Consider the following 15602-nt stretch of genomic DNA (forward strand, 5'->3'; position numbering starts at 1 on the left):
TTTCATTGTAAAATTATTAAATATTACATTTTTTAATACAAATTATTATTAATGTTAAATTTATAACTTTCGTTTTCTCTCATATTTATAAATAATGATAAAATCTATAATAAAATTTTCTAATAAAATTGTTAAATAACAGATTTTTGTATGTTTAAACTCTAAACATATAATATATTCAAATATAGTAAAAATTCGATAAAATTTAAAATTCAAACAAACTGTTTAATGAACAAAACTGTTTGATGGAGTTAAACATTTTAATTCTTTAATTAATTCTATTTTTAGCATCCTAAGTTTTATATTCTTTTTATTTTATCGAAACAAATAATGTCTTAGTAGAGGGAGTCTAATAATTACTGTCTATAAACAGGGTCCAAGAATTGAGATGAATTTGTTATCTTCCATTCTTGATGAGGAATAACTTTACGGTCTATGGGATTCTTATCCTGCTTCAAAATAACGGTTTTAGTTAAAGATCCTTAGCCTTATTTAAGAAAAAAAAATCATTACGGTAATTTTTTTTATCATTCAAATAAGGGGAGATTTAAATTTAACCTTTTAAATTTTTTTTATTGATTTGTCTTCTCATAATTTTTTTTTAAAATTAAAATAGTTTATAAAGTTAATTACATGTAATTGAGTAATGAAGTGTTATAAAATAATAAAAAAATAAAATGAGATTTAACTAATTATATTTTATACAAAAAATGACAAAAAAAAACGTAGTTTTAGTTATCTTTGTACTATTTTATAACTTTATTAAAATTTTAACGGATTGATAATGTAACATCCCATTTAATAGTTTTTCACACTATCAAACAAAACATTATATCTTAATCAAACATAACAGATAGTAGGAATAACAGTTATACACACTAGAATGTGAATTTAGTATAGTTCTCCAAAAAGGCCACATCTATATACACAAGGTAAGAGTAGGTATAAAAGATGCTAAACTACACAATCCCAAAAATTGTACCGCAGCAACCTACAACTATAGCGAACACTCCTAGTAAGACTTCAACTCCTGCTCAGGAAGGAGTATCTCCATCTGGTTTCTGCTCTGCTCACACCAACCATAGGTGATCATTGCAAAAGGGTAATATGCAAAAGCAAGCAAACACAAACAAGAAGGGTAAGCTAACTGAAATGAGAAACACTGATACACTTCACAATTTAGAAATATCATTCATAACATGCAATTCAATCATAAGTTCTAGACTCGATATCCGGATTGTGTAAGCGACGTTGGACTCTTGGTGGCTTGCACCTGCAACGGTTCCCAAACTCTGCAAAGTCTGGACGCATGGAGTACTCACCCGACCGTTCCCAAGGTAAGTCCCCTTCACGTCTAGGACTGGATCAAGTCCAATGACGAGGACCTCCTGCTACTCCTCACAACATAATCCATTCTACTCTATCTGATCTTGAATGATTATTGGAGTTTCAGGATACCAAACAATTTGGATTCCTCACGTCCTTACACACATTACAATTCCACTCGAAATTCCCTTGAAATTCCATTTCAATTACAACTTCTCATAATTTATATTCATCCAATTTAATCATACAATATATCAATGGTAGTATTCCAACCATACAGGGTCTAAATTGCACAAGGCTACATTAAAACATGCATTCTCACAAATGAAAACAGAACTGGAACACCCCCACCCCAATGCAGTAGCTCTCGCTCAGGCTAAAAAGCCTAGCCTAGGCAAGAGGTAATCTCGCTCAGGCGAGCCAGCCTCGCCTAGGCGAGACACTAATAGTGGCAAAAAAAGAAAACCTGGGCGAACTCTCGCTCAGGCTAGGCTGGTTCGCCTAGACGAGATTCGTCTCTCGCTTAGGCTACTCCAGCTCGCCTAGGCAAGACTTCGCGCAGGAACAGAGGTGCGTCTCCTGGTGTTTTCGCTCAGACGAAAGTCACTCGCCTAGGCGAAAATACCAGGTCACGAACCTGTTCCCACATGCAGTAGGTCTGTTCTCCTCAAACACCACTCAATTACTCACCAAATCATGCAATCCAAAATCAATTCATCAATCAAACATGCAATTCAGGCTCATCCACAAATTTTCTATACAATTTAAGAGGAGGGGTTAGCTTCCCTTACCTCTATATATTTCTAACTAGCTAGAATCCTTCCAACCAAGAACACTTCGATTGAGCAACCTAAAGAGATGGAGGAAAAGGAATTGTGGCTGAGAGAGAAGATCCTAACTAGCCTCAGGTCTGGACTCTGCAACAGAGGGAGAGTGAAATTCAGATTTTTGGTAGAGAGAAGGCAGAGGAAGAGGAGAGGGAGAAGGGTGCAAATGAAATGTAGTGCAGTTATGTGGTGTAGGTGGCAGAGAGAAGAGAAATTAAGGGGCTGAAAATTTGGGTTCTCACAGATAAATTTGTGATAATTGAAAATATTAATGTTAAAATATAAAAAAAGATAAAATAATTTTTTATAAAATGATGATACTTAGAGTGATAAAATATGTAATCAAACTTCATTTCACGTTTATGGTTTATTATGTTATTATTTAGTAGTAATATAAATATAATTTTTGAAATAAATTTGTTGTTTAAAAACTAAAGTTTAATGGTGCTTACAAATATGGAAAACATATGAAAACTGATTTATTATTTTAAGGGTAATAATGAGGACTATAGTATATTTTTTTACTTTGTAAAATGCACTGTGATTAGAAAATATTGCACTGCCAGTACAAATAAATTATTTATAAAATAATATTTAGTGGCAAAATTTATTGACGTATTTTATGATCTTAATTACTTGCACATGTTTCCGTCATCAATGAGTTTATTTGCAAAATCTCTTAATAATGAATTTCTTTTTATTGAAAGATATTTTTCTCAATAAAACTTGTTACTAAAATGTGCATCAAAGTTTCTGTTTAAGTTGTTATAAAATAATTTAACTTTTTGAAATTTCATCTATAAATTTGTTGGTAATTGATTTTTTGAAAGTTCATCGATAAATTCATTGTTAATTAAATTTGTAAAAATGTATCGCTTAATCCATTGATAAAATAGACATTAAATTTCTAGTCAAATTTGACAAGAAACATGCTATAAATAAACTAAAGATTGGTGAGAAGAATATGAAAAGAATAAAAGAACAAGAAGAGAAGAAGAATAAGGAGAAAAAAGAAAGGAGGAGGAGGAACAGTAACTTGTGGCAGCGACAACGGCAACGACAACATCAACAAAGTAGAAAGATAAGAAGGGGAGGAAGAGGAACAACCTCAACGAGATGACAAACAATAATCATGACGATAATGATAAACATCAACGACGGCTAATGACATCGAAGGAAGAGATAAAGAAAGAAGAAGAGAAAAAAGAATAAAGCCAAAAGAAGAAGAAATGGAGAAAAAGAAAAAATAAATCGAAATATTTAAAGATAAAAGAAAATTTGTGAGTATTTATGAATGAATAATTATTGACAAATTTTTGTTCATAAGTAATTAACATATGATTGCATTATTTTGCTTTATTAATGAAATTCTTTTCTTACTGATCAATTTTGTTCCTAAACAAATTCAATTTTTCTTTGTATTATTTTAAGTACTTGTTAATTTTTTTGTTTTCATAAATTTTGCATTTTATTTGTATAAATGTATATTGAAATTTGAAAATGAGAAGTAATATAATAGTTTAATATTCTTTTTATCTAGTATTTTTTTTTTCAATTTAGTTATAGTATTTTGAAATATTTAATCTTAATTTTATTTAAAAGTAACTAATGTAGTTTCTTTTATTATATTGAAGATTGAAAGTGAACCATGTTTAGATGGTGTGGACGTGATATATATATATATATATATATATATATATATATATATATATATATATATATATATATATATATATATATATATATATATTTTCATATTTTTGAACTTATCAAATAATTGAATCATAACTAAATTTTTTAGCTATTTTTTGTTCAATGTAAATAATCATATTATATGTAAAATATTGATTTTCTATTGTGATGATCAATCTTATTGTCTTGTTCTCATCTTCCTTTTTTTTATCAATTTAAAAAAATGAATTTATTCTTTTATTTTTTATCAATATACCTATTTATAAAACAAATTTAAGACAAATTTATTATTATTATAATATAATAAAAAATTGAGAGACATAATTACTAAAAAAAAGTATGATAATTGAGTTACAATTAAAAACCCTCTATAAAAAATCACATAATACATTACTTGCTCTTCTATATTCATAAAAATGAATATACAAAAGGGTAATGAGATAAAAAAAATAGGGTTAAATATTAAACAATTATTGCACTACCAAGTGAGACAAGATAAATTTTTTTCTTTAAGAATGAGAGAAGATATGAAAAAATGAGGAAAGAAATAATGAATTTCTGTTTAACTTGTTTTTTTATTCAATAACAAAAAAAATCAGGTAAAGATGAGAGATGAGTAGAACACGTAAAAAAACTCAAAAAACAATGTGAAGAGAAAATAAAAATTATCTTAAAAATTTTATTTTATTATATTTAATTTTATATTATACTATTTATTAATATTGTACTTTATAAAAGAAATAAAAAATACCTAATTTAATTTTCATTAATTTTCAGTGTATTATTATCTAATTTAAAGTGATAAATATAATTTAAAAATTAAAAAGTATATTGTTTAAAAATTTTAAATATGTATAATTTAAAAAAATTTAAAAAGTTTGGGGGTCGTGACCCCGCCTGTTCCATCGTGACTTCGCCAAAAAAAAAAAAATATATATATATATATATATATATATATATATATATATATATATATAATTTCATTACTTCACATTAAAATTTCATCACTAAGATATTAGAAATGAAGCTAAAACTTAATAACGACCAAATATTTCGAGTTTTTTTTTTTTTAATTAAGAGGATATTTATATAAAGTATGGGTCATTTATTAAACAATTGGTAATTTTAAGTGTGTAATAGACATATGCTTTTAAATAAGTGTAAAATATAACAACTTATATAATAAAATAGGATGAATCTTAATCAAAGAGATGTGCATTATTGGTTACGTGTAGCATTGAGATATTTTTCTTGGAAACATATTTCCAAATAGATAAATTTTTAAAAACGTATACTAATTTCTTTTAGATTCAAGAAAATGCATTAACAATTAATTGTAGTGATAAAAAAGTTGTTAGTCACTACAATGACCAATTTAAATACCAATTTACAAAATAAAAAATTATTGGTTACTAAAAATTTATAATTAATCGCTAAATTAATTACTAATTAATGAGACTAATTTAAAGACCAGCTTCTTCAATAACTAATGTGTAATAACCAATGTTTTTTGGTAGCTAAATTTTAAAAATTAATTTAGAGACCCGTTATAATTTTTATTCATAATAGTTACTATTATAGTAATCAATAGTTTTTTATTTTGTAGATTGATATCCGAAATTGTTACTATAATGACTAATAATGTTTTGTCACTAAAATTAGTTATTAATGAAATATTTTCTTGTAGTGATATAAGTATGTAATAAAGAATTATATATTGTAATTTCTAGAATTAGAAAAAAAATATTGAAGATATTCATTTTAAATGAAGATGGAGATATATTCACTATAACATGTGATTTACAAAAACACATTTAAAAATATCTAAAAAAAAATTGAATAACATATAAGTATAAAAGTTGTTATAATAATAATTTATTCATTTTTACTTTTTATATATTATAAATAAGTTTTTAATCTTTTATAATTTAAATTAAGGTTTTGAAGTTGATCACTACTTTGATGTTATCATTAATAGAGACTTCTAATTTGACCGACAAGTTCAATCAAATCAGAGTTTTTTTTATAAGTAATCTTTGTTTGTTTGATAAAGGTCATACTTAGGTATACTAAAGATTAACTTGGCATATTTCGACTTTTACTACCTACTTCACATTTCTTAAAACCATGGTTTTAATGAACTTTAGGTGTGTAAATTATGTTTTATTGAATTCCTATATTCATGCGCGTTGATGACCAATGTATGGGAAAGCACAAGCCCAGAAAAAGAAATGATTGGTCGAGGGATTAAAAAACGACAAAGTTTCTAAATGAAAATGTTTCTGTAAAGCTCACTTTTATCTTAAAATGTTTTGGTTTTGGTTTTATTAGAGAACACAGGGTCAACTCACTTGTTATCTTTAGAATCCTCTTTCAGTTACTCACTTTCTATTTTGTCTTCTGAAATTAAAATAGCTCACTTACCTTTTTTCCTTTTCTGAAATAGGATCTCTACTAAGACTTAAGCTACTTCTTCCTCTGAGCATACAAAACACTCCTCCAAATAAGTTGAACACCAAACCTTCGGATTTTCTTTCTTTTTCAATTTGGTTGCGTTGGTTCTGTTTAGAGTTCATCCTTATAACCTTATTCCCGTTCTATGCATATTTTTCAGCTCTTTAACCTACTTTTGGAGCTGTGGTGCTCTTTCTATTACAGTTTTTTCCCCCTCAAGTTTAACTCCCAGTTAAGATAAAGGAAGCTAGGACTTTAAAACCTTTCTTTAGTGTCTTGCATGTTGTTGGTTTTGAATCGTGCTTAAAATGATGGTTTGATGTTCGTGGTTGTGTTTTTATTGTTTCGTTGTTTGATATTTTGGGTTTTTGCATGTTGAAACCAGTGAAAATATGATATTCTAGTTTAAGCTATAATTTTTAGCTTAAGCGAGAATTTTTAGCTAAAACGAGATAAGTCTAGCTTAAACGATAATTTCTAGCTTAAGCGAGAAGAACAGAATTTTACTTTACTCTCTGTTCGAATGTTAGCTTAAGCGAAACCAGTCTATTTTAAGCGAGAATTTCTAGTTTAAGTGAGAATTTCTAGTTTAAGCGAGATTAGTCTTTCACTTTACTCTCTCTTCGAATTTTAGCTTAAGCGAGACCAGTCTGGCTTAAGCGATAATTTCTCGTTTAAGCGAGATCAGTCTAGTTTAAGCGAGAATTGCTGCAAAGTTTTAATTCCTTAGTTTAACTTGTGGTTGACTGAGTTAATGTTAAAAATATGATGTATGAAGCTATGCTTGAATGATGTGGCATTATTTTTGACCTGTATTCGATGTGTTTAGCTTGGGATGATAACTATTTTGAGATAACATGTGGAATGTTGATGGTAAAAGAGTTTCAAGGAAAATTCTTGGTGATGATGTGGTTAGTGTTGTTAGGAATCCAAGTGTGAGTCTAAGTCTCACATTGACCAGAAATGAGAAAGTAGAACACTATATAAGAATAAAGACCCATAAACCCAAAACCTTAAGGCAATGGGTTTATGGGTCTTTATTCTTATATAGTGCTCCACTTTCTCATTTCTAGCCAATATGGAACTTAGACTCACACTTGGATTCCTAATAATCTCCCCCTCAAGGGTGAGTCCCTTCAACCACATTGGTACACTGTCAGGAAGACTTTCGATCCTAGGACCATATTGCACTCGTCTGAGCCGGTATTAACCATCGGCTCTGATACCACTTGTCAGGTTTTACAGAGGGGGTTTCACTGGGGAGAACAACACCAATGAGATCTGAGCCTAACCACATAAGACACTGACACCACTCTCAACCCAAAACCTTAAGGCAATGAGTTTATGGGTCGTGATTCTTATATAGTGCTCTACTTTCTCATTTCTGGTCAATGTGGGACTTATACTCACACTTGGATTCCTAACAAGTGTATACCTTGATATATGAGGTGTCTAGATAAGGAATGTATTATGAACTCTAATAATCACTCACACTGACGTAAAGTAGAGTGATTATGTGGTGTGGTGAGAGTGACAAGAGATCCTAGTCTTGGGAGGAGTTTGAGCCTGAGACATATTGGGATTAACCTTGTGATTGATTGGGTGATAACCCCTTCTGGCTAGACTCTGTAGAGTTTATAAATCAATACAGGTGTATACTTCTTTAGAATTCAAAATCAAACGCATAATCCGGATATTGCGTCAAGAGTCAGTTGGGTGTTTATTTGAGTGAAAACTTTGTATTTAGTATATTGCTTAATTGAGTCAAGAGTCCATGTATGTGTTTCTTGAGTGATGTACTTATATAACTATATTTACGTATAAATGCTTAAATATACTGCTTAAATACACTACCTTACCCCCTTCTTTCTTTCTGTGTTTGTTTCCTTGTTGTGTTTTCCTTTTTGCAATGATCACCAATGTTGATGTGAACAGATGTAGAAACCCCTAATGATCATAATGATGATGGAAATGTTGCAGTCTAGTTTGGCCACATGTTGGTTTTAGCCACATGTTGGTTTTGGCTTGAGCTCCTTTTGAAGTATTGTTTTATCTGTAATTTATTGCTCCATGAGCAAATATTTTCTTAAATTGTTGCCCTTTTTGTTATGTTTCATGGCATTGTTAGATGCCAGTGAATTCTCCTCTCCAGTATGATTTTGATAACTGTAACAATGGATCTTTTTATATGTTATGTCGGGTACTCTATTTTATATAATAATTATGCACAATTTTATTTAGTAAAATTATTCTATTTAAATTCGATATCATATCTTTGTCTATTTTTGCAAGTTTCAATATTTCTTTATAATTAGGATAATAATATTGGTTTCGTTATTTGCTTTCAATATAATAAGGTCATTTGTTTTGCCTAGTTATAAAGTCATCAATTCATTGATTTTACCTTGCTTCAGAATAATAATAATAATTGAATTCGCTCACCAAGAGAGATATGTTGAATGGAATTATTTTCTTGAATATGAAAATGTGTAATTTGTGATTAATTTTCATAAATTTTGAATATGAAAATGTGTAATTTGTGATTAATTTTCATAAATTTTAGTATAACATCGATTTTGTTGTTGTATCCAAGAAAAAATAATGTTTTATAATCATTTTTCATCAAAATTTATCCAAATAAAAACTAATTTCGATTACAATCAATTGTAAAAACATAACAAATTGTTTATTATAATTAATTAAATGCTCATATTGAAATAATCTAAGTTTTGTAAATACCTCCTTATTATTTAGTCGATAGTGTACTACACCAACTTATTCAATTATAAAACCAAAAATTCATGGAATAATTGAATTGAATAATCATTTGTCATGGATGAACGAAAGACCATCAAGCATATTTTATAAGACGTATGAGAGTTGTAATGAAAGAGTGGTGAACATTTTCAGAACAGCCATAGTCCTAACTTCCCATAATTTCACAAGCTTTGTTAGTCATTGGATCAACAAAACAAATTCAAAGTAATGTCTTCAAAAACTAAACAAGCTATTAATTTCCCATATACAATACATATATATGCCACATATATCTCTCTTGAAAGTATTGCCAGTAAATGTAATTGTAGCTCAATCTTTTGAACGTGCCATTAGTTTTTCAGTTCAACATCAATCAGTCACTGCAAAACTAGCCACAAAACTCAAGCTGATGCAGCCTTTCCTCTTCGTAGTTCTCTCCTTTTCCTTCTCTCCTTCGAAAGTATCTATAGTAGATGTACTGCAATATTATCTGTCATATCGTTAAGGTTCTTATTATAATCTCATTTTCTTTAACAGTACATAATAAATGACAGTTATATCAACCCAATGGAAATATCAATCTGCATCAAGAACTACGTGTATAGGATACGAAAAGGTCCAAAACCACGCACAATACTGCATCCAATAACCATGGCATATTAGCTTTGATGCTTTCCAATTCTGTAGTTCTCACAAGAATACTGCATCAACAAGTGTTATTAGAGTTATCAATTTATTTCACTTAGTTTGAAGAATATAAATAATTGGACGAAAATCTATGTGCAGGGCATGGAGTTTGGAACCTGCCCACGTAAGTGACATTAGCTACCAATGCAAAGACGAACATGAAAGGATTTAAGCCCTGTTGGGATGAAAGAAAATGGAAAGCATACATAAAAATGTTGTAATACAAGTTAATCCTTTCACACTTAATTTTAATATTATGGCAAGAGATGAAGATTCTGAGTATTATTACCTCCACACTCCCTCTTTTAATCTGATCAATAATCAATTCAAGACAACAACTTATTATTAGTAACAAACAACAAAGCGTATATAGAAAGTGTAATAATGAATATATATAGATGAAACCCAAGAAAGAAAAAATGAATGGTTTATTTTGACACTTACGTTCAGCCATATTTGAGGAAGCCGACCACTTATATAGATAGCTGCCATGAGCCATCCCAACCATTGACCAAGTGTACTATGTGTCTCGTATTCCTACGATGAGCATTAGTTATTATAGAAACTAGCGACTAATGGTTATGTAAAGCAGAAATAACACTATGGTGACTGAATTATTTAGGCACAACCACTCGCAAGTCGCACCTGCAAAAGTTTTCTTCCAGCAAACCTCATGTACCTTTCCCTCAAACCATTAGCCTTGAGAGGCAAACTAACAGCAGCTGCTAGAAATGTACCATAACTTCCCTGAAACGTACATGGTTTAATTAAGAAATACTATAGTATATATGTGTATTAGTATACGATGACAACACAAATGTGGAAGACTAACTGTACAGGAATAATGAGTTAAGGGTAAAGTTGAAATGTCAAGGGTATTATTAGTAACATTCAGTGTGCCATTTCGACCACAATAACCGTGAAAGACAAATTTAAGGAATATAAAGAGGTAACTTCCGGAGCAAAAGTGCTTTGGTATTTGTGTGACGTTATTTCCTTGATTGAAAAATCTCTTTTTTTCTGTAAAAGATGATCTGATTATGCCAACATAATAAAGCTGGCTTCATGTTAAAAAGTTGAAGAACTCACAGGTGCAGGACGTGGGATTGGCCTAGGCTTGATCGGAGGATTTTTTGAGGAAGGTGGATAAGCTTCATCATCCTCGGAAGAAGAGGCATCTATGGATTCCATGGCTGAAGGACCACTTTTAGCAGCTCTCATGTAAGTTCCCCAGGGTGGAGTGCCACTTCCAGCCAATGATCTTGCTGACCTGCACAATTAATTTAATCCAATTCAATTCAAAAAATTAAACTTCAGTTCATTACGTCCCCATTAAGATTTTTGTAACCCAGATTAAAGAATAATACTGGGAAGAAACTAAATGCGTACATATAATAGTGCTCCTGTCTAGGTACTGCTTGGCGTGTGCCATTTGGTATTGGAATTCCAGACTCGTGGGCTGGTTTCGGTGGCTTCAATGGCTTTCTCTCATCTTCTTCTTCCTATAAAATAACAAGGTATTATCTTAATTATCCTTCGATTGATATTTAACGCGCCACAGAACAAAGTTTTGTGAATTGCTTATTTGATTAATCGAGGAGAAGGAATCTGAGAAATTGTAATTGTACCCTTTTGTGGTTGACCTTCTGAGGATGTTTGTACCAATTGCTTATGTAGTCGTAATATATGATTTGAAGAAGTAATACGATCGTAGTGATTGTGTAAAGCTGTGAAACACAACTTTCATTGCTCATTAATAAGATCAACCTTGCAGTTTTCGTTGGTTAAAATCAAGAATTATCATAATGAGATTTAACTACGGCCAAGCTACCTAGCTACAACAGAGTCTGGGGGAAATCTAATCCTAGTGCCCACTTCACTTCAGTCACTTGTAAATGATTTTTTTACTCCAAGAATTACGTGTATTTTAGTTTCCTTAAAAAAGTAAATCCTACTTTCCTTTTTCTTAATGAAATTTAAAAACTTAACCTAAAATGAGAGTTTTGAGTAGTTCCATGAAATTTGAAGTTTTTTCACTCTCTACAACAGAATATAAATAAACGCTTATGCTAATGTATAATCTATTACTCTCAAAAGGAGAACACTCATGATTTGAATTTCTACTAGTACTTAAGTTATCTCTTTTGAATTTCTGTCATAGCATATTCGAAGAAGTTAAACCAAAATTATTTTTGTTATAGTAAAAAAATAATTAGTATAAAAATTTCTATAATGAAAAAGCAACTTTACAAAAAAATAATACTTACTAAATTCTTCTAGGAATGTGAAAAACTACTTTAATCCCGAAAATAACATTTGATATAGAGCTAAAATGCTCATAAGAAAAAGAAGTTTTTGTATTGTAAAAAAAATAAAAAATAATATCAAATTACTGTAAAAACATTTTTAAATATCAAAAAATCACTTTTCTTATTTAAAAGAGGAACTTCTACTTTACTTAAACTTTCAGTTTATATTTGTTTTCAAATGAAAAAAACTGATTTTGCAAATACGTTGTAAAATGTGAAATCATGTCATAAGAAAAAGAAAGAAATAAATGAGACTTTTCTTTCAAAATAAAATTAAGTCATTGAAGGGTGATTTGGCAGTATTACTAGGCTGCGCCAGACCACAGCACCAATCACGTGAAGCCAGCCATACTGGTTTGGGGCCAAACAGCTGACACGTGTCCAGCACTAAGCAGACGTTCAAATCCTTTCACACATTCTCCCTAAATTATTATGGTTTTAAAAAATAGATACTAAAGAGGATTGCATAACCAGGAGATATATTCATCATCATGCAATTTTAACGAAAGGATTCTAAGATCAACTAACGACAGAAAACGATTAATTCAATACGAACAACAAACTAAAGAAGATGCAACAAAAAATTGACGCTAATTAATTTACCAGAGCTGTGTAATACTGTGTTGGCAACTGCCGCCATCAATCGTTCAAAAAAGAAAAAGAGAAACAGAAAAAGAAGCTGAAAGTTAGTCAACAATAATATGAAATTTAAAGAAAGAAAACACGAAAAATATGATTATTAAAGAGAGAGTAATGGCAGCCAGTTGTATTTCAGGGTTTTGTGTCTCTCTTTTGTAGGACCACCATCATGCTCAAACAAATTTTAAGAGTGCATGTAAATGGTTCAGAATCACTCACAGTAGCTGGTTCGAGAAGGCAACCAGTCAAATTGCATATATCCCTGAATCACATATAATTAGTAAATTAATGAAGCTAATAGTGGTCGTATCCGAAAGATTGATTTGGTTAGAAAATAGAGAGTGGAAAAGTTAGTTACAGAAATGAAAAGAAAATAAAAAAAAAAAATGAAAAATGTTGGCTAACCCAGCGACCCAAGTGAGGAGAAAGATGAGGGATACTCCATGGCTTTTCTTAGTACGAAAAACGGTTATTATTTGAGGAATTTCAGCTACTCCCCAGAATAGTAGACTTGTGAGACCCAAACCGAACGAGATTTCATCCTTCATATTGCAGAGGCAATCTTTGAAATATTTCTCCACCCATCTCACACATACCTTTCTCTCATTAACGCAGAAAGAAGGTGCCATTCTCTCTCTTTCTCTCTCGCTGTTTAACTTTCTTTCTCCTTTTCGCGTCTCTGTGGTGGTTTTAACGAACCGAGAGTGAGGGGTTGAAGCGGGTGGTTTTATATACCAAGAGCAGCCTTACGAAATTACATACCAAGCCATTTACTGAAAATTGTGCCGAATTTTATTGTCCTTTTTCGTTATGTTGTGTAGTAATTTGAGAACAAATCAGATACACTAATTCTGCGTAATCATATCAAATATTGAAAAATATTTAATCAGTATTTAAAATAATTTTGTATGAAAAAAAATGCAGCTATTTATTTGGTTACATATAAAAAAACAAATGTTAATTAAAGAAAATACAATAGACATTTGAAAAAAATGCTATAAATATATTGTGTCAATAACTTAACTCATACATGGTAATATAACCTCGTTTCATTTTTTTAATTTTGTTGTTGGAAAACCCTCTTTCATGCTTATCTGAAACAGATTTACTCAAACAAACTGAGAGTTTCAATGCTAGTTTTCCTAGAATAAAAAAATAGTTATTTTAATTATTCTAATTTATTTAAAATACTACACATAAAAAACTTAAATAAAACATTTTCATAGATAAAATCCAAGTTTTGTAATACTGTCTTTCATAAAAAAAAACGTATTATATGCAATGTTTTAATGATTTTGTGTTTCTAAAAAGTTCTGTACCTATATACAAATTTTTTTCATCGTTAGAATCTAACTTTTATATATATATATATATATATATATATATATATATATAGCATTACAAATTATTTTGTTTTTTTGAAGTTTTCTTTGTGTGGAAACATAAAAAATTAAATAGAAGTTTTGCAATACTGTCTTCCTGTTTCTAAAAGTTCCGTACCTGTGTATACAATTTCTTTTACATCAATAGAATCTAAGTTTCATATAACCGTTGGATTTTTGAACCAATTTAGTTCTTAAATCCTGTAAATGTATGAATTTAATTCTTTTAACCAAATTTTATTAAGTTTATTTGATATTTAAAATATATTTTATTATATTATTTTAGTTTATTTACACCGTTTGACACATATGTATTTCAATGTTAGTTAAAAAACGTGTTTGAAATGTCAAGTAAGTTTAACAAAATTTTGTTTAAAGAACTAAATGCACACATTTTTTAAGATAAGGAACTAAATTAATTCAAAATTTTTAAGAAGAGAGGAAATGATTTCAATTTTCACAAGGATAAAAACATATTTAACCCTAAAATATTTTATTATTACTTTTTATAATTCTAATTATCATTATATTAATTACTTTTATTTTCATTACCACTTACTTTTGTTTCAAAATATTTACTCCATAATTACTAATTTTAATTAAATTTAGATTAAAAAATATAAAAAATAACTTTAGTTTAGAGTTGGCTCATTCCAAATATAATTTGATTTGAAAATTGTGTAAGGCAACACACGAAACATATACGAATACGAATAGATTTGACAAACTATTGCATATTTTAATTTACGATTGTCCAATTTTCTTTAAATATATACTCTCTAACAGATTTATCAAGAATCGTTGTATTTTCCTGTCAAATGTTTGTTCTATAATCCTATACAGCATATCTAAATTGATAATTTTTGTGATATATATATCTTTTCCAGAAGAATAACATATAATTATTTGTACATTACACTTTTGCATTTATACAATAGGTTTTAATATTTTTCTTTTCTATTTTCGTTTTTTTTAATTTGTTTATTACTTCTGTTTTATATTTAAATAGTTTTTAATTTTCGTCATTTTGATAATTTATTTTTTTAGTAATTAACATATGTGTGAATCATGTTAATATATTATCATATATTAGTTATATATATATATATATATATATTAAATTTTTTTAAAAATATCGATATGTCATATCAACATTGTGTTACATATCAATATCATATGTTACGGTTCATGATTATATTATTTTTTTTAATTTAATTTTTATATTCGTTATTTTTTAGTCATAATTTTGATTAAATTGAAACAATGTTGTTTTTTACAAATTGAGACAAAATTTAAATTTTTAAAAATGTTATATTAATATTTTTATTAAAATTGATATTTTTATTAATTATTTTTTAAATTTAATTATAAATTATTAGAATTAATTATAGATTAAATATAATTTTTAGATTTAATTGTTAAATAAAATATAATTATTAAATTGTTATTGTTATTTGACAATTTTGTCTTATGAGTTTATGTGATATTTTTTAAATAATTTTCAAATTTATTAATCTTTATTTTTTATA

General features: G+C 28.8%; 1 protein-coding gene across 2 annotated transcripts; it reads right to left on the reverse strand.

The window, feature by feature from the left end:
• Nucleotides 1-9219: 9219 nt before the first annotated feature.
• LOC114177092 (vacuolar histidine transporter YPQ3-like) lies at nt 9220-13411 on the reverse strand. Of its 2 annotated transcripts, none has more exons than XR_003603099.2 (12): nt 13097-13411; nt 12911-12953; nt 12656-12682; nt 11372-11470; nt 11133-11245; nt 10833-11013; nt 10389-10490; nt 10188-10280; nt 10033-10053; nt 9864-9918; nt 9667-9757; nt 9220-9546 (listed from the first exon to the last, which is right to left on the reverse strand). XR_003603099.2 is itself a non-coding variant. In XM_028062326.2 (12 exons), the coding sequence occupies exons 1-12, from the start codon at nt 13318-13320 to the stop codon at nt 9445-9447; spliced, it is 1155 nt and encodes a 384-aa protein (XP_027918127.1). In that variant the 5' UTR covers nt 13321-13408; the 3' UTR covers nt 9220-9444. The 2 variants fall into 2 exon arrangements, 1 of the variants encoding a protein (XP_027918127.1); XM_028062326.2 differs by having other exon boundaries at nt 9860-9918; nt 13097-13408.
• Nucleotides 13412-15602: the final 2191 nt, after the last annotated feature.

The sequence above is a fragment of the Vigna unguiculata genome, chromosome 3, assembly GCF_037176805.1.
Source record: "Vigna unguiculata cultivar grain cowpea cultivar isolate G323 ecotype 2 chromosome 3, ASM3717680v1, whole genome shotgun sequence".
NCBI lineage: Eukaryota > Viridiplantae > Streptophyta > Magnoliopsida > Fabales > Fabaceae > Vigna > Vigna unguiculata.

Coding starts and splice junctions, on each gene's coding strand:
- LOC114177092 (XM_028062326.2), bottom strand. CDS start 13,320: ATGGCACCTTCTTTCTGCGTTAATGAGAGAAAGGTATGTGTGAGATGG. Junction 11,014..11,132: donor AGACAGGAGCACTATTATAT/GTACGCATTTAG, acceptor TTAATTGTGCAG/GTCAGCAAGATCATTGGCTG. Junction 10,054..10,187: donor TTCCTCAAATATGGCTGAAC/GTAAGTGTCAAA, acceptor ATTATTGATCAG/ATTAAAAGAGGGAGTGTGGA.